Consider the following 20,308-nt stretch of genomic DNA (forward strand, 5'->3'; position numbering starts at 1 on the left):
TTACCACAAATGTCAATTTGTTAAATGTAATATATATTTTTTTATCACACCATTTAAACTTTATTGTGGATTAAAAAATGAAAACCAATACTATTTTACTCAGCTTGATAAAGATTTTGTTCATCATCAATAACTTTAAGCTGTAGATCCAAATAACTTTTACCTGTAGGTAAAATTCCTATTTTAAAAATGCAGGTAAGCTCTCATTTTAGCCAAAGGGTTTGCTACAGGTTGAAACAAATAATGAACAAAGATTTCCAGAAGCGTTAAGAATGACACCAGGTTTACTGAAGTTAGTGATTAGCCTTCCATCCTTAGAAGTGATAGCTCCTCTTTGGATACATTGATTTTGGTTGAGTTACGTTACATGCCTCATATTTATTATTTTATTTATTTTATTTTATTTTATTTTATTTTTTATTATTTTATTTTATTTATTTTATTTTATTTTAATTTTATTTTATATTTTATTATTTATTATTTTTTATTTTATTTTATCAGAGAGACCATACAAAATTTGGGGGTTCTGCCTCAACCTTATATATACAGTACATTCAATGAAATATTGTTTGGAACTTGGACTAATTTTTCTCTAGAATATGTTATAAATACATAGCTTCCAGGTTTCCCAACTCACAAAAGGTGATTTTTACCCATTTTATAGTGGGGTAAAAGCAATTCAGAAGGGAGTAAGAAAAGGCAGAGAAGGGGAAAGAAATTTTTGTTTTCATGGGTGTAGCCAGCCTTTGCGGGGGGAAATGTGAATCTCTGCCTCAGTCATTTTTTCTTGTTCCCCTGTACTGACTTTCTGGGTCCTTGTGCTGGCTTGATCCCCTGTCTGTTATGCAGGCAGTTCTTATGTAAGTCTACCCTACTCCAAACTACTCCCAATTTCAAAATCATCTGCTTTCTTATCTCTTTAAATTCAAACTTGGGAGCAAAGCCATCTGACAAAAGGAACTCAGGCCAGTGGAAATGACTTATAACCAGTAAGCTGCCTTTTCTAGGGATGTCTCTAATTTTGAAAGAGGGAAACATTAATCCAAATACTAAAATTTGGGGCAACAACCCCATCAAGAAAAAAAATCAAGTCATGTAGGAAAGAATTTATTTTTACTCCCTTTGGGCTGAGAGTTTCCAAACCCGTCAGGGGCTTAACCTTTGGGTTCAGCATTCCTAGGCCGTCTTGGTTCTCGTAGCTGCTTTCTTTCCTCCCCCAGTAAATCCACAAATTCTTTAGAAGCTCCATGTCTTTTAATTTACTTTGTTTTGTGCTGTTAGTTTTTGGTTTCAGTGGCTACAAGGCCTCTGACATTCTCAGTGTTGGTAAGAAGAGCAGCAAATGGGTCGTTTTTAGGTGAGTGGCTTTTGTATTTAAGGTGGGTGTTGTAAATCCTGTTTTACACAAAAGTTACACCCTCTCTGGGACCAAAGTCTTTATCACAGCTACAACCAAGAGCTAATATGTGGCATCATAATGTTTGTTCCTCCACCCTTTCTGTAGATCTGTAAAGTAGGTGTAGATAGTAAGAAAATAAAAGAGTATAAGAAAATAAGGGAGGGTCACGGAATAGACTATACTGCCTGCTTTTCAGTTACGTAAACATTTTAGAATGGATGGCAAGATTCGCACCTGCCTCTCTGCCTGCCCCCAACCCCCGTCATATAGAAGTATTGTAATGGAGCTCAATAAAATAACAGCTAAATTCCTTTAAATTATGGAGCAGTGTCGGGTAGTTTATTTCTCTGACCTTCCACTGTATTTTTGAACTATTGATTGCAAAGCTTTTAAAAAAAACGGCAATTGGGAAGGCATCTAAAGTTTAACTACTTATTAGCTCATATCACCCATAGATTTTAATATGAGTTTCTTGAATAAGGCAAACAAAAATTCTTCATATTGAAAACAGAAAATTTGGTCTGTTTGCCAATGAACCATATCTTTTGAACCACATTGTAGTTCATTATCATCAGTATAAGCCTGGATTAGAAATTAAGTAGTTTTGCATTTTTTGTGTATATGGATAAAGACAATCTACGATTCACACATTTATCCCTGTGTTTTTGGATATCTAGCTTTAAATGACTTGCACTGTAACAAACAAACAAGCTTCACTTATTCATCAGACTGCATTATATTTGTATTTCGTGGTGTCAGGTTGAAACTCTAGAAACACGCAGATTTTTTAGGCGATGGCTTTCCTTTCCTTTTTGGTCATTATACCGGACCTTTGATCCCTGGTGAATGTCACTCTGTTGACTTTTTTTCTCAGAAAGATTGCTAGTCTCTTCTTGTAATAGCAGTATTATAAGTATGTAAGAAAAACAATCACAGGCCAACAGATAAAAAAATCACTTGTGAGCACATATGTTACAAAATTAAAACCAGAACTGACTTGATAATTTAATTCCTATCTAAGACTCAGTCTCTTCATTTTAAAATATTGATGATTCTGAAAAATGTTTTGGAATTCTGGGAAGAAGTGGGCTGTATCAAGATTGCTGTATGCTTTTTCAGAGCCTAGCATATCTATCTTTTTGTCTTCATGACAAATATTGGTATTCAGTACATTCCATTGAGTAAAGATGCCCAATTCTGCCTATTTAATATTCTTTAAATTTACTTCAAAGCCTTTAAGAACATATTTATAATTTTTTAATGCTTTCCTGATTAAAATATAATCTTACTAATGGAAAGTACTACATTTCCCATTTTATTGACACCTTTGCCTTAGATGTCCTCTTGATAGTTAATTTTTAATAATTAGTACAGCGCTATTATGACATTTTAATTTTTAATTAATAAAATTACAGTTTTTCACTGATACCATAACAACCATATTCATTTTACTGTAATACCATTTCATGTATAATTTTGAAATAGAATTTTTTTTGGATGTTGTGATGTTCACATGTAGTATATTAAAATAGAAAACACGTTTTAAAAGTAGTATTCTAGTATGTAGTATTAATGGTAATTTCATATTATGGTATAAAGGCATTACTTTTTGGAGTTCTTTTAATGATGTCATAAAGAGGTCTTCTGTAAGGTTTAAAGGGCAGAGGATATCATTGAAAGTAGGCTTTTGTGGGAAACTGAGAAAATTGATCCATTTCAGATTAAAAAAAGCAATGGCATCCAAACACTCCTACTACTTATATAAATTGAGACTTTACATTTTATTGCTAAATAATTTCAACTGATAGTCTGTATATTCTTCTTAGATACAATGCTGCTTGTTTTTCTACTTACTTTTTATTCATACAAAATGTATTGCCTTTTTACTGTGTATTGTCCTTTGATGATATCTTTTAAAATTTATTTTAAAGTCTTCAAGCTCATGTTTCATTTTTACCTTCTTATCACTCTCGCTTTTTACTGTCTGGTTTGTCCTTCATTGGCTTGGCCTTCCAATACTGTGCCTCGTGATTTTGAAGGCTACAGAAACTTGAGGAAAGCAATCGAGAAGAAAGAAGGTTGGAATATTTCCCAGGTTTTTTTTTTTAAATTAAAATGTCATTTAAATACTTAGTTGCCATTCAAAAGGAAATGTGTTATAGAATTATAGATTGTTTCAGACTAGATTAGCTTGGTGCTCCTAAAAGGAATGATCATTTTGTAAGATTAAAAGTACCAAATATAGTTTTGAAAATACTTTTTAAGTAGAAAATCCTGACTAGTTACATGAATTAAAATTCAGGCAATTTCATGTGATTTCATCATAAACTATCATAATTATGAAGGTGACTTACTTTTTTAGGTTAGAAAAATGAGCCCCAAACCCCATTTGACTTTCAGAAGGTATCTTTCAGAAACTTGTGAGCGAACTGGGAATTGTTAGTTGGGTGGGAATTGACATTTTGTTGCATCCATGCTAAGTCATGGATGGGCTCTCTTCTCTCTTCCTTATTCAGTGTAATCTTTGTTAAAACAACAGCATTAAAATCACAACAAAGCAAAAGGAAACTGTGGCCTTACTACACATAAAATTTACAAAGCATTTTTAAGGTTGGCTTAGGAAAACAAATGTTTTAAGATGTGTTTGAAGTCAGCATCAAAAACAATATATCTTTGTTTTTTTCCATTTGGAGTTTGAGCAAAATTTAGAAGCACTTTTCTTTATATAATAAGCGCTTGCATTTTACTCATTAAGAATTATGGTTATTGATTAAGAAAATAAACTGGTTTTAATAATATGTATGTATTTTAGAAGCACTGCTTTAGAAATTTCATCTCTTAAAATAAGCCTTTTGAGAACGTTTACTATGTAACAATCAAGTACACAAATATCTTACTTTAAATATGAAAGCCTAAAAACTATAGTTTCTTGAAATTATTTAATAATTTACATTTCACCATTATATCCTACACATTATGTACTATTCTAAAATTTCTATAGTTCTATAACTTAAAGTATTCTGTACTTAGAATATAATTCTAATTGTCTGAGTCATACTAGAACTCACCTGATTAGTATATATCTAGGACATTATGATTATCATTGGAATTAAATTAAGGGCTTAAAAAAATGTGAAATTGCTTCTATTTTTGAAAATAAGATACATATTAAAGTAGTGTGTGGAAGAAGTTTTCTACCTTAAAATATTTAAGTCCTTTAAATATAGTTAGTGAATAGTTTGCTTCCAACTTTTGTATCATCGGTAAAAGAGAGCAAAAGCAGAGCACTTTGATGCTCTAGGCCAGGGCTTCTAGAACATGAATATGCATCCGTATCACCTGGGGAGTGTGATGACATGACCATTCTGGTTCAGTAGGACTGAGGCAGAGCCTGAGATTCTGCATATCTAACAGCTCCTGGGTGATACTGGTGCTTCCCTGTCTGTAGACTGAACTTCCAGCACAGGATTCTAGAATACTGGCCCGGGAGTCTCGACACCTGGTTTTGGTCCCCTTGAGTGGATTAACTTATCCAGGCCACAGTTTCTTTTTTGGTTGTCAACAAAAATGTTGACACTGGTTGTCAAATGTGAAAGGGGTTAAACCACATGAGCTAACTAGTATTCCTTCCAGCTCCAAGATTCTGATTCTATGTAAAGTGCAGACTTAAATATCTTCCATTGCTGCTTAGATGGTTATTTTAGGTAATAATTTGCTCCACTTTATTGAGGAAAATGTGAATATTTGAACTATAATAATTATAAAGTATCAATTTGTATTTTAAAAGGTTAAGTGATTTATAAAGGTAAATTAATAATGTAAAATTACCAATGTTGATTTTTCTGTCAGAATTGGCACAAATAGCATATAACATGAATTAACTTAGGTAAAAAGTAACATTTGTTAAACTGGATACTGGAGGGAAGGAGAGGTTGTATTTGCTCAAGGGTCTGGAATAAAGTGGTTGTTTGGCTATAAACCTGAAGAAAAGATTGGGTTAGAATTTGAAGTAATGAAGGAACCAACAATATGATAATTATTTGCTGCAACAGTTGCAGGTGAGGAAGGGAGACAGCACAGGTGAAGGAATGGGGGATGCTAATGGGAGATACCTTTCCTAACACATTCTCCTTTCCTAGCCCTTAACCTCAGTCCTATATCTCAAGTGTAGCACTGTTGGAGTGTAAGGTATGATTTTTAAACGGAATGATTGGATGAAGGGGGAGTTTCCTCCTAGATTTTCAGCTTGAACTGCGTAGTGGTGGAAAATCAGCAGTCCTACCACAGTACACGTGATGTCAGACAGGCATTCAGTATATTCAGTATCGTCCCCTAACAGAATGATTTAACAACACTCATGGACCCCTGCTATAATTTACTTGATTCCTTTCCAGTGAAGATTGTTTTGTTGATATTCCTATTGCTGGTTTTTCCTCACACTAGAGATACGCTGTCTTCCATGCATCTTTAGGCATCTTTCAATCACCACTGAAACATAATCAGTGTGTGTGACACACAGGAAGAGTTGCCAAATGGAGGTGCTCATGCACGGGCACAGGGATTAATGTATTTAATACTTACTGCACATTTATTGTGCACATCCTCTGGGTGCTAGGAATATAAGTCTGAGGCAAACAGACATGACCCCTGCCCTCGTGAGGCTTGTAGTCGAGTGGGGAAGAGAGAAACTAAAGAGATAATCCATAAGTAAACATAAATTAAAAACTCTGAAAAATGTATTATAATTTATCTTGTCTGAGTACAAAAATATTGGTGATAATTAGTACCTACAGTCAAACATTCAAGTTTAATGATAATAACAGAGCCTAAATAAGATTAAAATTTTAGTCTAGACTCTGAAAACAAATCCATTTATTAGGGCAATTATTTAATGTAGCAAATAGCTGTTATAACATTATTCTGATAGAGATTTTAAACTCATTCTAGGGGGGATTTTATTTGGAGAATATTGCCTTATTCGAGTCTTCTTTTTATTCTTAGTAATTTGAAAATGTTACTGTAGCACAAGAGGACACTTTTTACATTTACATTCTTTTAAAGTTCACCTGCTTAGTATTACTTAGCTTGATTAAACGTATGGGTCTGGTGTGCAGAAGTGTGACTTCTGTGCATAATTGATTATGATTGCTAAACCCCTAAAAGGGTCCAGTGATTTAAGTCCAAAAACTTTGCACCCTATAGAGTCTTCTCTTTTCCTCAGGGCTGCCAGGGCTGAGCTGACCCATTTTAGTTATACCCATTAACTGACGTGACTGTTGAGAGGAGGCTTCTGTTTGTATGATGACTCTTGTGTCAGACCCCAAAACTTCCTATTCACTCAGAGGTCAGGCTTAACTTCAGAGAGTTTTGATGTACAGAGACCCACTTCTGTGAGATTGTCAGAAACACACCTGTGCTGTGGGTGTGGCCTCAGAAAAAAGCATCACGTGTTATGTTACCCGAGGAGACCTGAACACTGAAGGGGGCAGCCAGTGTAGACAAATTTACTGTAGGCAAGATTTTATTCTGGATCTTTAAATTTATTCTTAAATGTATTAGGACATCGATAAAAAAGCAGTTTTTGTATCCTTGTATTTAGATGAGAAAAGTTTTAGATATATAAAGGTGAGAAAGCCAAAGTATTTATTTTGATTTCCTTTGAATTTCCATTGCGTACATGCTAGTTAATTGGCTGTTACCGTGGCCAGTTCTCAGCTGTCTCACGCTCCAGGGTAGAACCTGTTCCTCAGTGTTTCTGGAACATAAGTTTCCCCTTCATTAATATAAATCACTATACCGCTGGTGACCGGCGATTTCTATTTTCCTCTGCAACATCAGACACGATAACTTTGGTCAGTAGAATGATCAGCGCTTCTAGTTTGTTTTCCCAAATTACTGATGATGTTTAAAAATCTGAAAGGAAAACGTGGGCCATTTTCCTCTCTGCTTCAACGCCGTACCCTTCTGTTCCTTTTTTTAAAGTGTGGCCGGGAAGGAGGAAAATGCAGACACCGACCAAGAGAAGAGAGAAGAGAAGGGCATTTCGGAGAGGGAGAACAGCGCCCTGGAGGCGGTAAGGGTGGGAGACGAGCTCCTAGATGGAGGTTGGTCCCTGGCTCAGGGGGCTCCTGGCGGCCGTCGCGGCGCTAACCTGCTCGTGGGAAAGAAACACGGCTGTCATGCATCCTTTCTAAACTGCTTTCTTGAGAAAGACACATGAGCTGAAAATAGCAGCCGCCCTCGTTTCTGTGGGCTGGGAGGGCGCCCCGTGTGTGTGTCTGGGGGGGTCAGGGCGCTGCAGCAGCCTCTCCTAAAGAGGGCTCTGGTTTGCTTCCCTACAACTGTGCTCTTCGTGGCCACGAACCACGTTTTAGGAAGAAAATCAAGAAGGGAGTGACCACGAGGAGGAGGAAGAGGAGGAGGAGGAGGAGGAGGATGACCTGGACGGGGGCGACAGCTCCGACGAGTCCGACTCCGATTCAGACGAGAAAGGTGCGTGCCCTGGGGTTCCAGGACAGAGCTGCGCTGGGGGGACCGTGCGAGGCAGGACCACGGAGTCAGCTTTCCCCCTCTGTCCCTGCTGACAACGGCCTCTGGGACGCCGACCTTCAAGGCTCGTGCCGCCTCCCCCGGGGGGTTTGGTCGCTGGCGGCCTCCAGTCTTATTTGGTACAAATAATGTCACCTGTTGTCCCTGATCAATCATCTGTTGTCCCTGATCAATCTGTTGTCCCTGATCAACGTGAACACTTGTTTATCTGGTTCAGCTATTTTAGTTTTTGTTTTATCTAGAACTTTTTTTTTTTTGGTACCTTCTAAGTGAATCCCTGGGTGGGTGGGATGGTTTTCCCGCCCTTGCTTGGGAGGCAGAATTATACTCAGTTGGTCTACCCCAGTCCTCTTATCTTCTTCTTTCGTCAACAGCCAATTACCAAGCAGACTTAGCGAACATTACTTGCGAAATCGCAATCAAGCAAAAGCTGATTGACGAGCTGGAGAACAGCCAGAAGAGATTGCAGACGCTGAAAAAGCAATATGAGGAGAAGCTGATGATGCTGCAGCATAAAATCCGGGACACGCAGCTGGAAAGGGACCAGGTGCTTCAGAACTTAGGTGAGGACGACTCTCACTTCAACGGCGGTTCAGGCTGAGTCCTCCAAGTGGACGTTTGCCCTCTCTTCCTTCAGAAAAGAAAAATTATATTAGAGGCCACAGTAAACGTGTCTCGTATGTGAAGTCTTGTTTATTTTGTTTATTTCATTCTGGTGCCTGTCCAGGCTATTTAATTATTTCGTCTGAAGCTGTAGTTAATTGTTTTAATGTCTTTGATTTATGCCGGCAACATTTTCGCAATAAAGAAGACTTCGATAATTGTAGAACAAGTTAAGAAGTAGATCGTAAAAGAGAGCGAGACTCAGAGACACCCTGGTTGGAGGCTGGGAGGTTGCCCTTCTCTAAGGCCACGAGTCGTGAATCTGTGAAATAAAAATCTGTGTCTCACAAACACAAATATCACCTTTGATCGTTTAGGCTCAGTGGAATCTTACTCAGAAGAAAAGGCCAAAAAGGTTAGGTCTGAGTATGAGAAGAAACTCCAAGCCATGAATAAAGAACTGCAGAGACTTCAGACAGCTCAGAAGGAGCATGCGAGGTTGCTTAAAAATCAGTCTCAATATGAAAAGCAGTTGAAGAAATTGCAGCAGGATGTGATGGAAATGAAAAAAACAAAGGTATTGATTATATTTTCCATTAAAGTCTGATGTTGAAGATGCTGGTGCCATTTGGGACAAAAAATAATTATTGTGGTTCTTTCCATAGTCAATAAAAGGTAACCGTGTCTTACGAATGATGCACTTCCTCGGGGCAATTAGCAGTGTTTCCTGTAGTCGCCCATTATCAAAGCCTTTCTTCAGAGTAGCTGAAAAGCAATGTGGCCAACGGCTTCTTGGACTTTGATGGATATTTCTCCTCTTAGGCACAAGGTTAACAAAAGGATAAAACGTTTCAAACATTTGAAAAGATAGTAACATAATGAACACTATGTCCACTATCCTAGTTTAAGATATTAAACGTTGCAGATAGACACAAAGCCACCTTGATATTCCTTCCTGATCATACTCTGCTTTCCCCAAGAGGTAACAACTATCATGAATTTGCTGTTTATCATTCCCACGCATACAAAAGTACACTTTTTTTTAAAAATATCTTTATTGATTTCAGAGAGAGGAAAGGAGAGGGAGAGAGAGAGATAGAAACATCAATGATGAGAGAGTCATTGATCTGCTGCCTCCTGCACGCCCCCAACTGGGGATGGAGCCCGCAACCCGGGCATGTGCCCTGACTGGGAATCGAACCCCGATTGCCTGGATCTTAGGTCGACGCTCAACCGCTGAGCCACACCCGGCCGGGCCAAAAGTACACATTTTACTTCCTTTGACCAAAGAGAGTACGTGACTCATGATCTGTTACCTGTTTTTGTTGTGGGATCAGTTATTAACATTTGGCATAAACACTAATGTTGCTTCCTTAAGATAACAAATGTAGAAATGATTTAGGAAGTAGGTTATTATGTTGTGTATTTGCTGATGACAACAATAGCTAAAATTATTGGATGCTTACTATATGCCAGATACTGTTATAAACACTGTAGAGATATTAACTCAATGAATTCTCATAATAATAGTTCAATGCCATAGAACTATTATCTCCATTTTGTGTGGGAGAAAACCCAAACCTAAAGAGGTTAATTAACTCGCTCAAGGTCACACAGCTTCTGGTGATAAGTACCAAACATTCATTCATAGAACAACTGAGCACTGAATATAAAAAGCATAGAGCACTAAGCAATTTGATAGAAGCATGTTATAAATGTATTAGAAATAGAAATATATTCCACAAAAATAAGAACTGACCATTTGAAATGCAGCAAAACTCCACATTTCCATGTTAAATTTCAGAATTCTCAGAACTTACTTTTGTACCTGCGGCTTGTTTAATGAATGCTGTGACGAGGAATTCCAATAGATATATTTACCTATTTTTTTAGGTTCGCCTAATGAAACAAATGAAAGAAGAACAAGAAAAAGCCAGGTTGACAGAGTCTAGAAGAAACAGAGAGATTGCTCAGCTGAAAAAAGACCAACGTAAAAGAGACGTGAGTGGACTTTAACACTCAGTTATATATGACTGTTGTGCATTGGACAAAATTGTTTAATAAGTGCAAGAAAATTTCCTGATAACTGTAACTATGAAAGACAGGCTAAGGACAATAAGCACTAATTTTATATGGTGTTTTATAGTATGTGGATTCTAGTTATTCAATATAAAAGTTTATGAAAAACACTATAATATTATAAATTTTGTTCAAGGCTAAATGGAAGAAAATGGCAAAGAACAACTGGTTACCTCTAGGGAGATCAAGGAACTGTTATATAAGAGAGCAATTGTAGGACAGTTCCAAAGACAGTTTCATCACTACAGATTCTTAGAAATGTTCCTGGAATAATAACCAGGCTTCACCCGAAGAGGCTTTATTAAGAGATTCAAAAATGTTCATATTCTTGTACTCAAGAATTCTACTTCCATGAACTCACACTAAGAAAACATTCTAAAATAAGAAAAATTGCTGTGTGTTAAAAATCTTCACTTTAAGGTTATTCTCAATAGTGAAAAAGGTAAAAACAACCAAGATGCTTGGCAGTAGGGGAATAGATAAATAAATTATAGTCCATCTCATTTAAGAGCTTGTTATTCATTCATTAATAATTAGAGTTTGGAAACCACATAGTAAAGTTAAAAATGACTGTAATTTAACATTAAGGGTAAGGTAACATTTCATATATGCATGCTTGATTAAAACGAGGGAAATTTTTATGAAGGCTATATCCCAACGTGCTAGCTGTACTTGTGTTAGGGTTGCAGGTTATAGTTGATGTGGGTTTTTTCTTTCTAAATTTTTGAAAATATAGTTATTTCATTTATGACTTTTTTCCCTAAAAAAAGAGGTCATCACGTACTTTTCCCCATTGTTGGCTAGGTTTCAGCCTTTGTTCCTTTTTTTTGGTTTCTCCTCAACTTTTTCTAAATCTTCCTTGGAGAAAAATATGAGCATATAGCCTATTTCAGAACATAGAAATCTACTTTGGGAGGTAAAGAGGAAATTTAAGGAGGTGGAGAAGACAGAGCAGTGAGGTAAAAAAGTAAATATTTAGCCAGCTGATTCCCATATTTATGGCTTTATTTATTCCCCCCTCCCCCCCAGCATATCAGTGTCTTTTAATAATCCATATATTTTGTCACTTTCAATTCCTGTATAGTTTTGAACGTTTTTATGCTATTATTTTATTACTGAAATCAAGTAGAAGGGCATTCTAATAAATTGCCTCTTCTCTTTTTTCCCATCTGGTTTTTTGTTTTTTTGTTGTTTTGTGTTTGTTTTTTTTAGATAAAAACCTACTCTTTTAAACTGTACAATTCAAGTTTTTAGTATATTTACAAAATTGTGCAACAATCACCACCATCTAATTCCAGAACATTTTCATCACACCAAAAAGAAACCTTACACCCACTGGCAGTCACTCCCATTCCACCCTCTTCCTGGCCCCAGACAGCCACTGATCCACTTTATTTCCTCTCTGGATTTGTCTGTTCTGGACATTGTGTTTAAGTGGAATAATACAATATGTAGCCTTTTGTTTCTGGCTTTCATTTAGTAAGATGTTTTCAAGGTTTCTTCCTGTGATAGCCTGTATTAGTAGTTCATTCCTTTTTAGGGCTGTGTGGCTAGAGCACATTTTGTTTATCGTTCTTCAGTTGACAGACCTTGGGCTATTTACATTTTTGACTATTTATTTTGTTTTTAATGGAAACTTTTGGATGACAGGAACAATTGTCTTACAATATATGTTATTTATTTCTTTATTGCTAATTCATATTGGATAGAGAGAGATCAATATTGAACAATTAACCTTGGGAATATTATCCACCACATATGATCATAGATGACATGATATTCTATTATAAAGATGTGAGGCCGGCTAATCACATACGAAGCTAACATTCAGACTCCTCCATTTTTTGTTTGTTGCTTTGTGTGCATGTTGACCTCTTTTCTAAGCTGTTTCTTGTCTGTTTCTTGTCATACTCATCTTTGAACCTTTAGAGAATCAAGTACTTTGCACACCAGACCAAAAATATGAATGAGCTTGAGATTTGACTTCTAATAGGAATTAATTTAATGTAGTATCAAGTTTCAAACAACATGTTAATTTTAATATTTGGTAATTTGTTCATTTAAAAATATTTATTAACTTTGCTTCTATGTCAATCATTATTGTAGACAGTAAAATATGGCAGTGATAAGACAGAATCTTTTTCTCTAAGAATTCTCATCTGATGACACAGGAATATGCCTAAGCATGAGATGATCTATTTGAATTTGGGATCCAGAACATGAGGAGTTGTTACATCACATAATTTAAGTCCTAGAAAGGATGTTTGTGATCAAGTTCAATTCCTAAGCTTTTCCCAGAATCATAGAGTTGAATAAATGACAGAACCAGAATTAGGATCTATGTTTTTTTAATCCAAAGTTCTTTCCTAAATTATAGTCCTATGAAATGGTTAAAGAAATCCATAATTAATTGTCTTTATCATATTGAATACCTAGAAACAAATTGATATCCAATACTAACATGTTTTATTGTCAGTTTACTTTTCCCAACATTTTCAAAATTATGAGAAAGTGTTAATACAATTAATTTATGTTCTCCCCATATTTAAAACAGAGTCTGAAATTAATGTTTATATTGTAAGGTACGTCTATTGAAAATATTCTAAGCTGTGTTTCTTCCTGTGTGTGCCTCAGCCAGCAAAGCAAAATATCTAATAAAAATGAAATGAGAATATTTGTAAAGGATTTGGAAAAGTACTTGTATATAGTAAGTTAAATAAAAGTATGTGTCACAGAGATAGCTTTTCATTTTTCAGAGCAAGATGGCTTTATCAATATGCATTTGTGTTTCTTGGAATAAAAGATCTGTATCTGTAATAATGAATGCAAGGTGGTTGTTAGCTCAGATTTTGCTAACTCTTACAGTTCCCAGGTGGATGGGGAATATGTCAATGTAAGAGTAGGAAGTATTGCATCTTCCAGTTTACTATTTTAACTTATTCAATATTACTTTATAGCATCAACTCAGACTTCTGGAAGCCCAAAAAAGAAACCAAGAAGTGGTTCTCCGTCGCAAAACCGAAGAGGCAAGTTGGCCATTTGGAAGAACCATTCTGGCTTTGAGATAAATTATGTATTTCTATAGACTAAGAGAATGAGTCCATCTCTATTGCTATTTCAGGTGACAGCTCTTCGTCGGCAAGTAAGACCCATGTCGGATAAAGTGGCTGGGAAGGTCACTCGGAAGCTGAGCTCATCTGACACCCCTGTTCAGGACACGGGTTCTAGTGCAGCTGCTGTAGAAACAGATGCATCCAGGGCAGGGGCTCAGCAGAAAATGAGAATTCCTGTGGCGAGAGTCCAGGCCTTACCAATGCCCACAGCAAATGGAACCAGGTCAACATGATTCTTCCATTCTCCTAACGTAATCTTTGTGCCATTATTACTGAATGTTGGACTTGATTTAAAATCAGCGTATTATTTGCTAGTGCACAATCAAATAAGCATATAAGTAGTTATATTTGTCCATTTTTATATGATTATAGAAAAATGTATCAGAGGAAAGGATTGAGTGGCCGAGTGTTTACTTCCAAGACGGCGCGCATGAAGTGGCAGCTCCTCGAGCGCAGGGTCACCGACATCATCATGCAGAAAATGACGATTTCCAATATGGAAGCCGACATGAACAGACTCCTCAAGGTGCGGGAACAGAAAGTGGGCGTGCTCTCCCTTAGCTCGCTGTGAACTTTCAGTTTTTCAAGTTTGTTCCTTGGGTAAATTTAATACCTACCGAGGTTTTTGCAGTGAGTTTTGATTGCATTGTGTTGTGAATAGAGGAACATCCTTTTTTAAAAATTGTGGTAAGAACAGGTAACATGACATCTATTTTCTTAACACATTTTTAAGTGTATTGCACAGTATTGTTAACTATCAGCTCAATGTTGTACAGCAGATCTCCAGAACTTACTTATCTTGTATAACTGAAACTTTATACCCAGTGATCAGCAACTCCCCATATCCTGCCTTCCTCAGCCCCTGGCACCCACCATTCCACTTACCGCTTCTATGAGTTCAACTCTTTTACGTACCTCGTATAAGTGGAATCCTTCAGTATTTGTCCTTCTGTGACTCACTTATTTCACTTAGCATAATGTTCTCAAGGTCCTAGGTGCACATCATTTCTTAAAATCAAACCTCTTTTCTCAATAGCAACGGGAAGAGCTCACAAAAAGAAGAGAGAAACTTTCAAAAAGAAGGGAAAAGATAGTCAAGGAGAGCGGAGAGGGAGATAAAAACGTGGCTAACATCAATGAGGAGATGGAGTCATTAACCGCTAATATAGATTACATCAATGACAGCATTTCTGATTGTCAAGCCAACATCATGCAGATGGAAGAAGCAAAGGTTTGCTATTTAAAAAAATGTTTAATGCCTTACTAAAAAGTATTTTTTATTATTAAAAGCATTTTGAATTTTTATATGAAGGGATTTTCTTTTTATTAATTTAATATGATTCTTAGGTTTTGTATGCATACTGCTCCCTGCCTGCTCTCCAGATATCTCTGCTCATTTTGTAATATTATTTATTTTTTTCAAAGACATATATCATTTATTAATCTACTTTGTATCTTATATTTTCAGCTAGACCATATATTTCTTGGTGTAGAGATTATATTTGACACTCTTCTGAGGAGTCCCATTAGCTAACCTAATACTATCAAATAAATACATGAAACAATAGACTTTGGCCTTCTGTTTAAATACAATTACCTCAAAGTAATGTTGCATCATCTGCTGGTTTGATGTAGGAGGAGGGAGAAACACTGGATGTCACTGCAGTCATCAATGCTTGCACGCTTACAGAAGCCCGGTACCTGCTGGGTCACTTCCTGTCAATGGGCATCAATAAGGTAAGATCTACACTATTACTGAAAACCTAAGTTTTGATTAATTCATTGTAGTTTTGTTTATCTTTTTCCAGTGACCCTTTCCTTTGTGGTAAGGGGGAAGATTCATTTTAATTAGAAAGTATTCCTTTTACCTTTTTTTAGAGTTAAGAAAAGGCAGCGATATGTAGATCAAGTTCAATAACTTGTCATTTATTGTGTTTGTATGTTAGAACAGAGAAACAACTTTGAGAATAATTAATTCCTTTTTTGCTTTAACAAAGGAAAAAATTAAAAAAAAATCTCCTGGGTTGCAAAGAAATTTGGTATCCTAACTTTGGTCGAATACTTATTCTTTACAACTCAGAAAAGTAAAATCAGAAAGGAAAAAAATCTAACTGAGGCTGCCTAAGTTTCTGCATTCCCATCCTCTTTGACTGGATGCATTGATCTGTCACCTGTAAGAAACTTCTGCCTGAAGGTTGAAGGTGATAATGCTTCCTGACTCATTTTTTTTCTCATGTTGGGGTTGTGCCTAGACCCTTTATGTTGTGTTCTCTTACTTGACCTTCACAAGTGCTAGGAAGTGGGTATTATTCATGTCATTTGTGTATGATTAAACCGAGAATCAGGAAGATAAGGTAATTTGCTCAAGGTCACCACGCTAGTAAGTGGAGGAGCTGAGATGAACCAAGTTCTACCTGATGTCAAAATCCATAGATGCTATACATTTGCTATTTGATGCAAATTTTTGTATGGCAGATTCTGTTTTGTATGACCTAAGATAGTTTTATTTACATTTTTGTTGTTACAGGGTCTTCAGGCTGCGCAGAAAGAGGCCCAAATTAAAGTACTTGAAGGTCGCCTTAAACAGACGGAAATAACCAGTGCTACGCAAAACCAGCTCTTATTCCACATGTTGAAAGAGAAAGCAGAGTTAAATCCTGAGCTAGATGCTTTACTAGGCCATGCTTTGCAAGGTAACTGGGACTAAGTTTTAGTGAAATAGTTGCATGGTAGCGTTGCTCTTTGAGTATGCTGTACTCTACCTCTTCCCCCTATAGCTTGACTGAATAGATGCTATATTTATTTATGCTTTTATTAATTATTCCTTCTTTAATTTGCATGTATAAATTTGGGGGAATGTAACTACTGTCATTCCAAGAAATGATTACCAACTTAAAAAGGCTTACTTAACCTTATAAAGCAGTTAGTTTTTATGGATAAAGATCATCAACCAAGTTTCTGAATTGGTTATTTAAATTATTTATAATACTAGGCAACTGTCGTTACCTGATTCTGCATATCTAACTGCCTTAAAAAATTAATAAGTTTCTGTTATGGCATCTATTCTACGTATCTTATAAATGGTACCATAATCTTGTTTTATGTGGGAGTTCTTAACATTGGATCTGTTTTGATTGGAGTATTGCTTTTTGTTTCCTTTTTGCTGTTATTTACACAGATCTAGATAGCGTACCATTAGGTAAGTATGTTTAGCTTTCTGTGTACCCTACAGCTGCATGAATTACTAATTGTTCATGTGCACTAATTGTGGTACATCTTATTTTTAAAATGTTTATTGGCAACCACTATTTTTTGCATGATCTTTTTTGAAATGTATCCACGACCACAAACATACTAAGTCTTTTGTCTTTCTTATACATTCTTGATTTAAAATTCTTAAGGTAGTTAAAGAAGTATGCTTCAGTTAATTTTTTTCTTTTATTATTTGAACTGCAATTGTGGCTCCTATTTTGTAAGCCCTTCTTTCTCTTTCTTGTAGGAAAAAAAAGTGGAGTACATATTTCTTTTTAATTTTTAAAAATATCTATTAACTTACATATGTTGTTTTAACCTCATAAATAACTTTCTTTGGCATACATCTTTGGTGTATATTTGCCTTTGGTATATGTTTGCTAGATTCTCGGCTATTCTTAATTTTATAGAATTAAGCACATATATTTTAATATTATAAATTGAATAAAACCATCCAAGGATTTTATATGAACCAATTGAAACAATACTTGAAATCATAACATACTTTTAAGTTAGAAGAAGCTTTAGTGATCATTGCATTTAGAGATTTTGAACCTTTTTCCGTTGCCACTATGGCATTCACATGAACTACACCCACCCATCAGTAATATCTCTGCTCCTCTTAGTGATCATACACACAAAGGACCAGGAGTATCAGGGCAATTTTATTATTTGCAATTTTTCTGAATGCTTATTTTGGAGCAGTTTTTTTAAAAAATATCTCTTTATTGATTTCAGAGAGAGGAAGGGAGAAGGAGAGAGAGAGAGAAACATCAGTGATGAGAGAGTCATTGATCGGCTGCAGCCCACAACCTGGGCTTATGCCCTGACCGGGAATCAAACCCCAATCTCCTGGATCCTAGGTCGATGCTCAACCACTGAGCCATGACCAGCTGAGCTGGAGCAGTTTTTATTTAATTAAATTTAATTAAATAAAATCTGGCCTGAACTTTCTGTTTTCTAATCATACACTGGTCCAAATTTTCTAAGTGCTTTTACTTAAAGGAGAGGAATATAACTGAAATATTTCATGCAGTTACCTCTCTCTTTGTCACTAGAATAACCATACTCTATGAATCTGAATTTATTTTAAATGATGTTACACAAGTAAAATACATGAGCCATATGATTTTTACAACATTTATACTTCATGTTAATCTCAAGGTGTAGAATTCCTTTGAGATCAGCTACGTAATATAGATATGGAAAGGCTACTACTTTTAAGCTGCTCTCAAGCTGTAACAAGTACAGGTGGAAAAAGTAGGATATGGTTATCTCCTAACCAAGGCTGCCTACGTTTCTGGATTGTAACAGGAAGTTTTGCCATTCCATGTGTTACCAGTGCATTTCTTTTCCTGCTTCTGTTCTTCCTCTGCTAACTCTTCTTTTCCCTTTTTCCTAGTGGCTCAACTTACAGTAATAAGTAAATTCTTATTTAAGTCCATGACCTCTTTTACTTTGTGAGAAAAATGCAATGCCCTCTCTGATGTCCTTTTGTGCAGAAAATATTAAGCTGCTAATTTGATGAGCAGTGTTACTTTCTCACAACTTTCAAATGACTTTCAATTATCTGTAGCTTGAAGAGGGCTCAGAAGCAGTAACTGATGTAACCTATGTCTTATTGCAGAAATTTGCCCTGGGTATTGGGGCCATACAGCTAGCCCAGAGGTGCTTGGAGGAAAAGTACAGAAGGAGAAAAAAAATGAAAGTGAAATCCACAGAAGCTAGACAGTCATATATAGATTGCTAAAAAAAACCAAAACCCACCCAACTCAAACCAGACCAAAACCAAAACCAAAAAAACCCTATTTATTTAGCACCAATGTTATTTCAAGCATTGGGTGGAGTTCTGGGATTCAAAGAGATGAATAATATACGAAACTTTGCCCTTATGGCCTTGCAGCCTTGCTGAGGGTGGGAGACCATGAAAAGATTATGATACATTAAGTGAGGGCAGTGGTTGAGGTGTGTGTATATATATACCTCACTATATATATATATACACACTATGAGAACACAGAATAGGACTGCCCAATAAGAATGAGTCAGTGAAGGCTTCCCAGAGGAGGTGACATTTGAGCAGAAACATAAAGGAAGAAAAAGAGTTCGCCAGGCAAAAGACAAGGTGGAAGGAGCGCCAGAGCAGAGTGACTCTAGGCAGTTATGGAGCTAAAGCATAATATTTAGCCACAATATTGTGTGCGCGAGGTCTTCAAGCAGATTGGTGCCCTGGTACATGGCACAGAATGAGGGAACATAAGGCTAGAGGGTGAACCAGGGCCAATACCTCATGCTAATAGGCTTGTCGTTTTTGAAGAACACCTGTATTTTCCCATCTCTTTCCCCTACCTATGTTAGTATCCTATCTTTGGATATTTGCTGGAAGACTCATGGGGCTCGCAGTATTATATTCACAGCGAAGATTCATGAGAATGGGAAGGATACACAGCTGTGTCATAAGGGGAGAAGACACAGAGGAGTCTGGAGGAGTCCATGCCCAGGCTCCTTATGTTTCTCCCTCCCACAAGAGATTCACAGAATGTACTTTTCCTCCCTGGGATGAAAGTGCAGCAACATGTGTGCAGTGTTTATGCCCAGGGAGATGCATCAGACAGCACCAGGGTTTTACTGTGGACATGGATACCCGCTGTCCAGTATACACTTGGGTTCCAGACTCTCAGAAGGAAAGTGGGAGTTCGGCATAAGCCATATTGTTTGCACAAATTCTAGGTACAATGATCTACTCTCATCAGTTAACCGGTGACCGGGGCCCCTCTGCCAGCCAATTTTCTAGATGCCGGGAAAAGTCCAACCTCGCAAGCAGACCTTTCTAAGGATAGCAGTCTCTGGGCTGCCAGGTTAACTCTTTTCTGTACACCACTTTTTATATAACTTTAAAAAAGTGACTTAAAGAAAACACTTAAAAAATACTTGGTTAGCTTCCAGTGAAGTGAGATTGTGCAACTTTGCATTTATATGAATGACCTCTAAGGCATTTGGGAGTTCTAAGCTTCTGCCTTTAGCTGCGATTATGTGGTGAGAAAAGAAGCTGGTGTTGGGCTGGATTTATGGTCTCATTAGAGTTGAGAGTGTGACAGTGAGGTGATGGTGTGTCCTGCAGCCCAGAGGACTGTAGTGCTCATACTAAGCTCAGTCCTGAAGAGGGGTCTGATTTGGTGACTATCTGGGTGACACCTCTAACCTCTGGCCAGGTTGGTGATGTCAAAACATAGTTATCTCTAAATAAGGCATACTACGTGCATAAGCAGGAGCTAAGTAGCTTTTACCAAGTGCTCATATGACGTTTAACATT

The 20,308-nt window shown here is 36.7% G+C and overlaps 1 protein-coding gene across 11 annotated transcripts in view; it reads left to right on the plus strand.

Annotated features, from left to right (window-relative positions):
* KIF21A (kinesin family member 21A) overlaps window positions 1-20,308 on the plus strand; it is a 129,635-nt gene that overhangs the window by 83,277 nt on the left and 26,050 nt on the right. For 5 of the 11 annotated variants that reach the window (XM_081127605.1, XM_081127606.1, XM_081127610.1 and 2 more), the window contains exons 12-23: window positions 7,382-7,472; window positions 7,774-7,891; window positions 8,323-8,511; window positions 8,929-9,128; window positions 10,445-10,552; window positions 13,588-13,656; window positions 13,752-13,966; window positions 14,116-14,269; window positions 14,780-14,974; window positions 15,379-15,480; window positions 16,271-16,436; window positions 16,922-16,942. In XM_081127605.1, coding sequence (XP_080983731.1) covers window positions 7,382-7,472; window positions 7,774-7,891; window positions 8,323-8,511; window positions 8,929-9,128; window positions 10,445-10,552; window positions 13,588-13,656; window positions 13,752-13,966; window positions 14,116-14,269; window positions 14,780-14,974; window positions 15,379-15,480; window positions 16,271-16,436; window positions 16,922-16,942 — 1,628 coding nt within the window. Of the gene's footprint in view, window positions 1-3,438; window positions 3,478-7,381; window positions 7,473-7,773; window positions 7,892-8,322; window positions 8,512-8,928; window positions 9,129-10,444; window positions 10,553-13,587; window positions 13,657-13,751; window positions 13,967-14,115; window positions 14,270-14,779; window positions 14,975-15,378; window positions 15,481-16,270; window positions 16,437-16,921; window positions 16,943-20,308 lie in introns of all 11 variants that reach the window. The other 6 variants (XM_081127601.1, XM_081127604.1, XM_081127607.1 and 3 more) reach the window with 2 other exon arrangements.

This window comes from Miniopterus schreibersii (genome assembly GCF_964146895.1).
Source record: "Miniopterus schreibersii genome assembly, chromosome: 2".
Taxonomy (NCBI): Eukaryota; Metazoa; Chordata; class Mammalia; order Chiroptera; family Miniopteridae; genus Miniopterus; species Miniopterus schreibersii.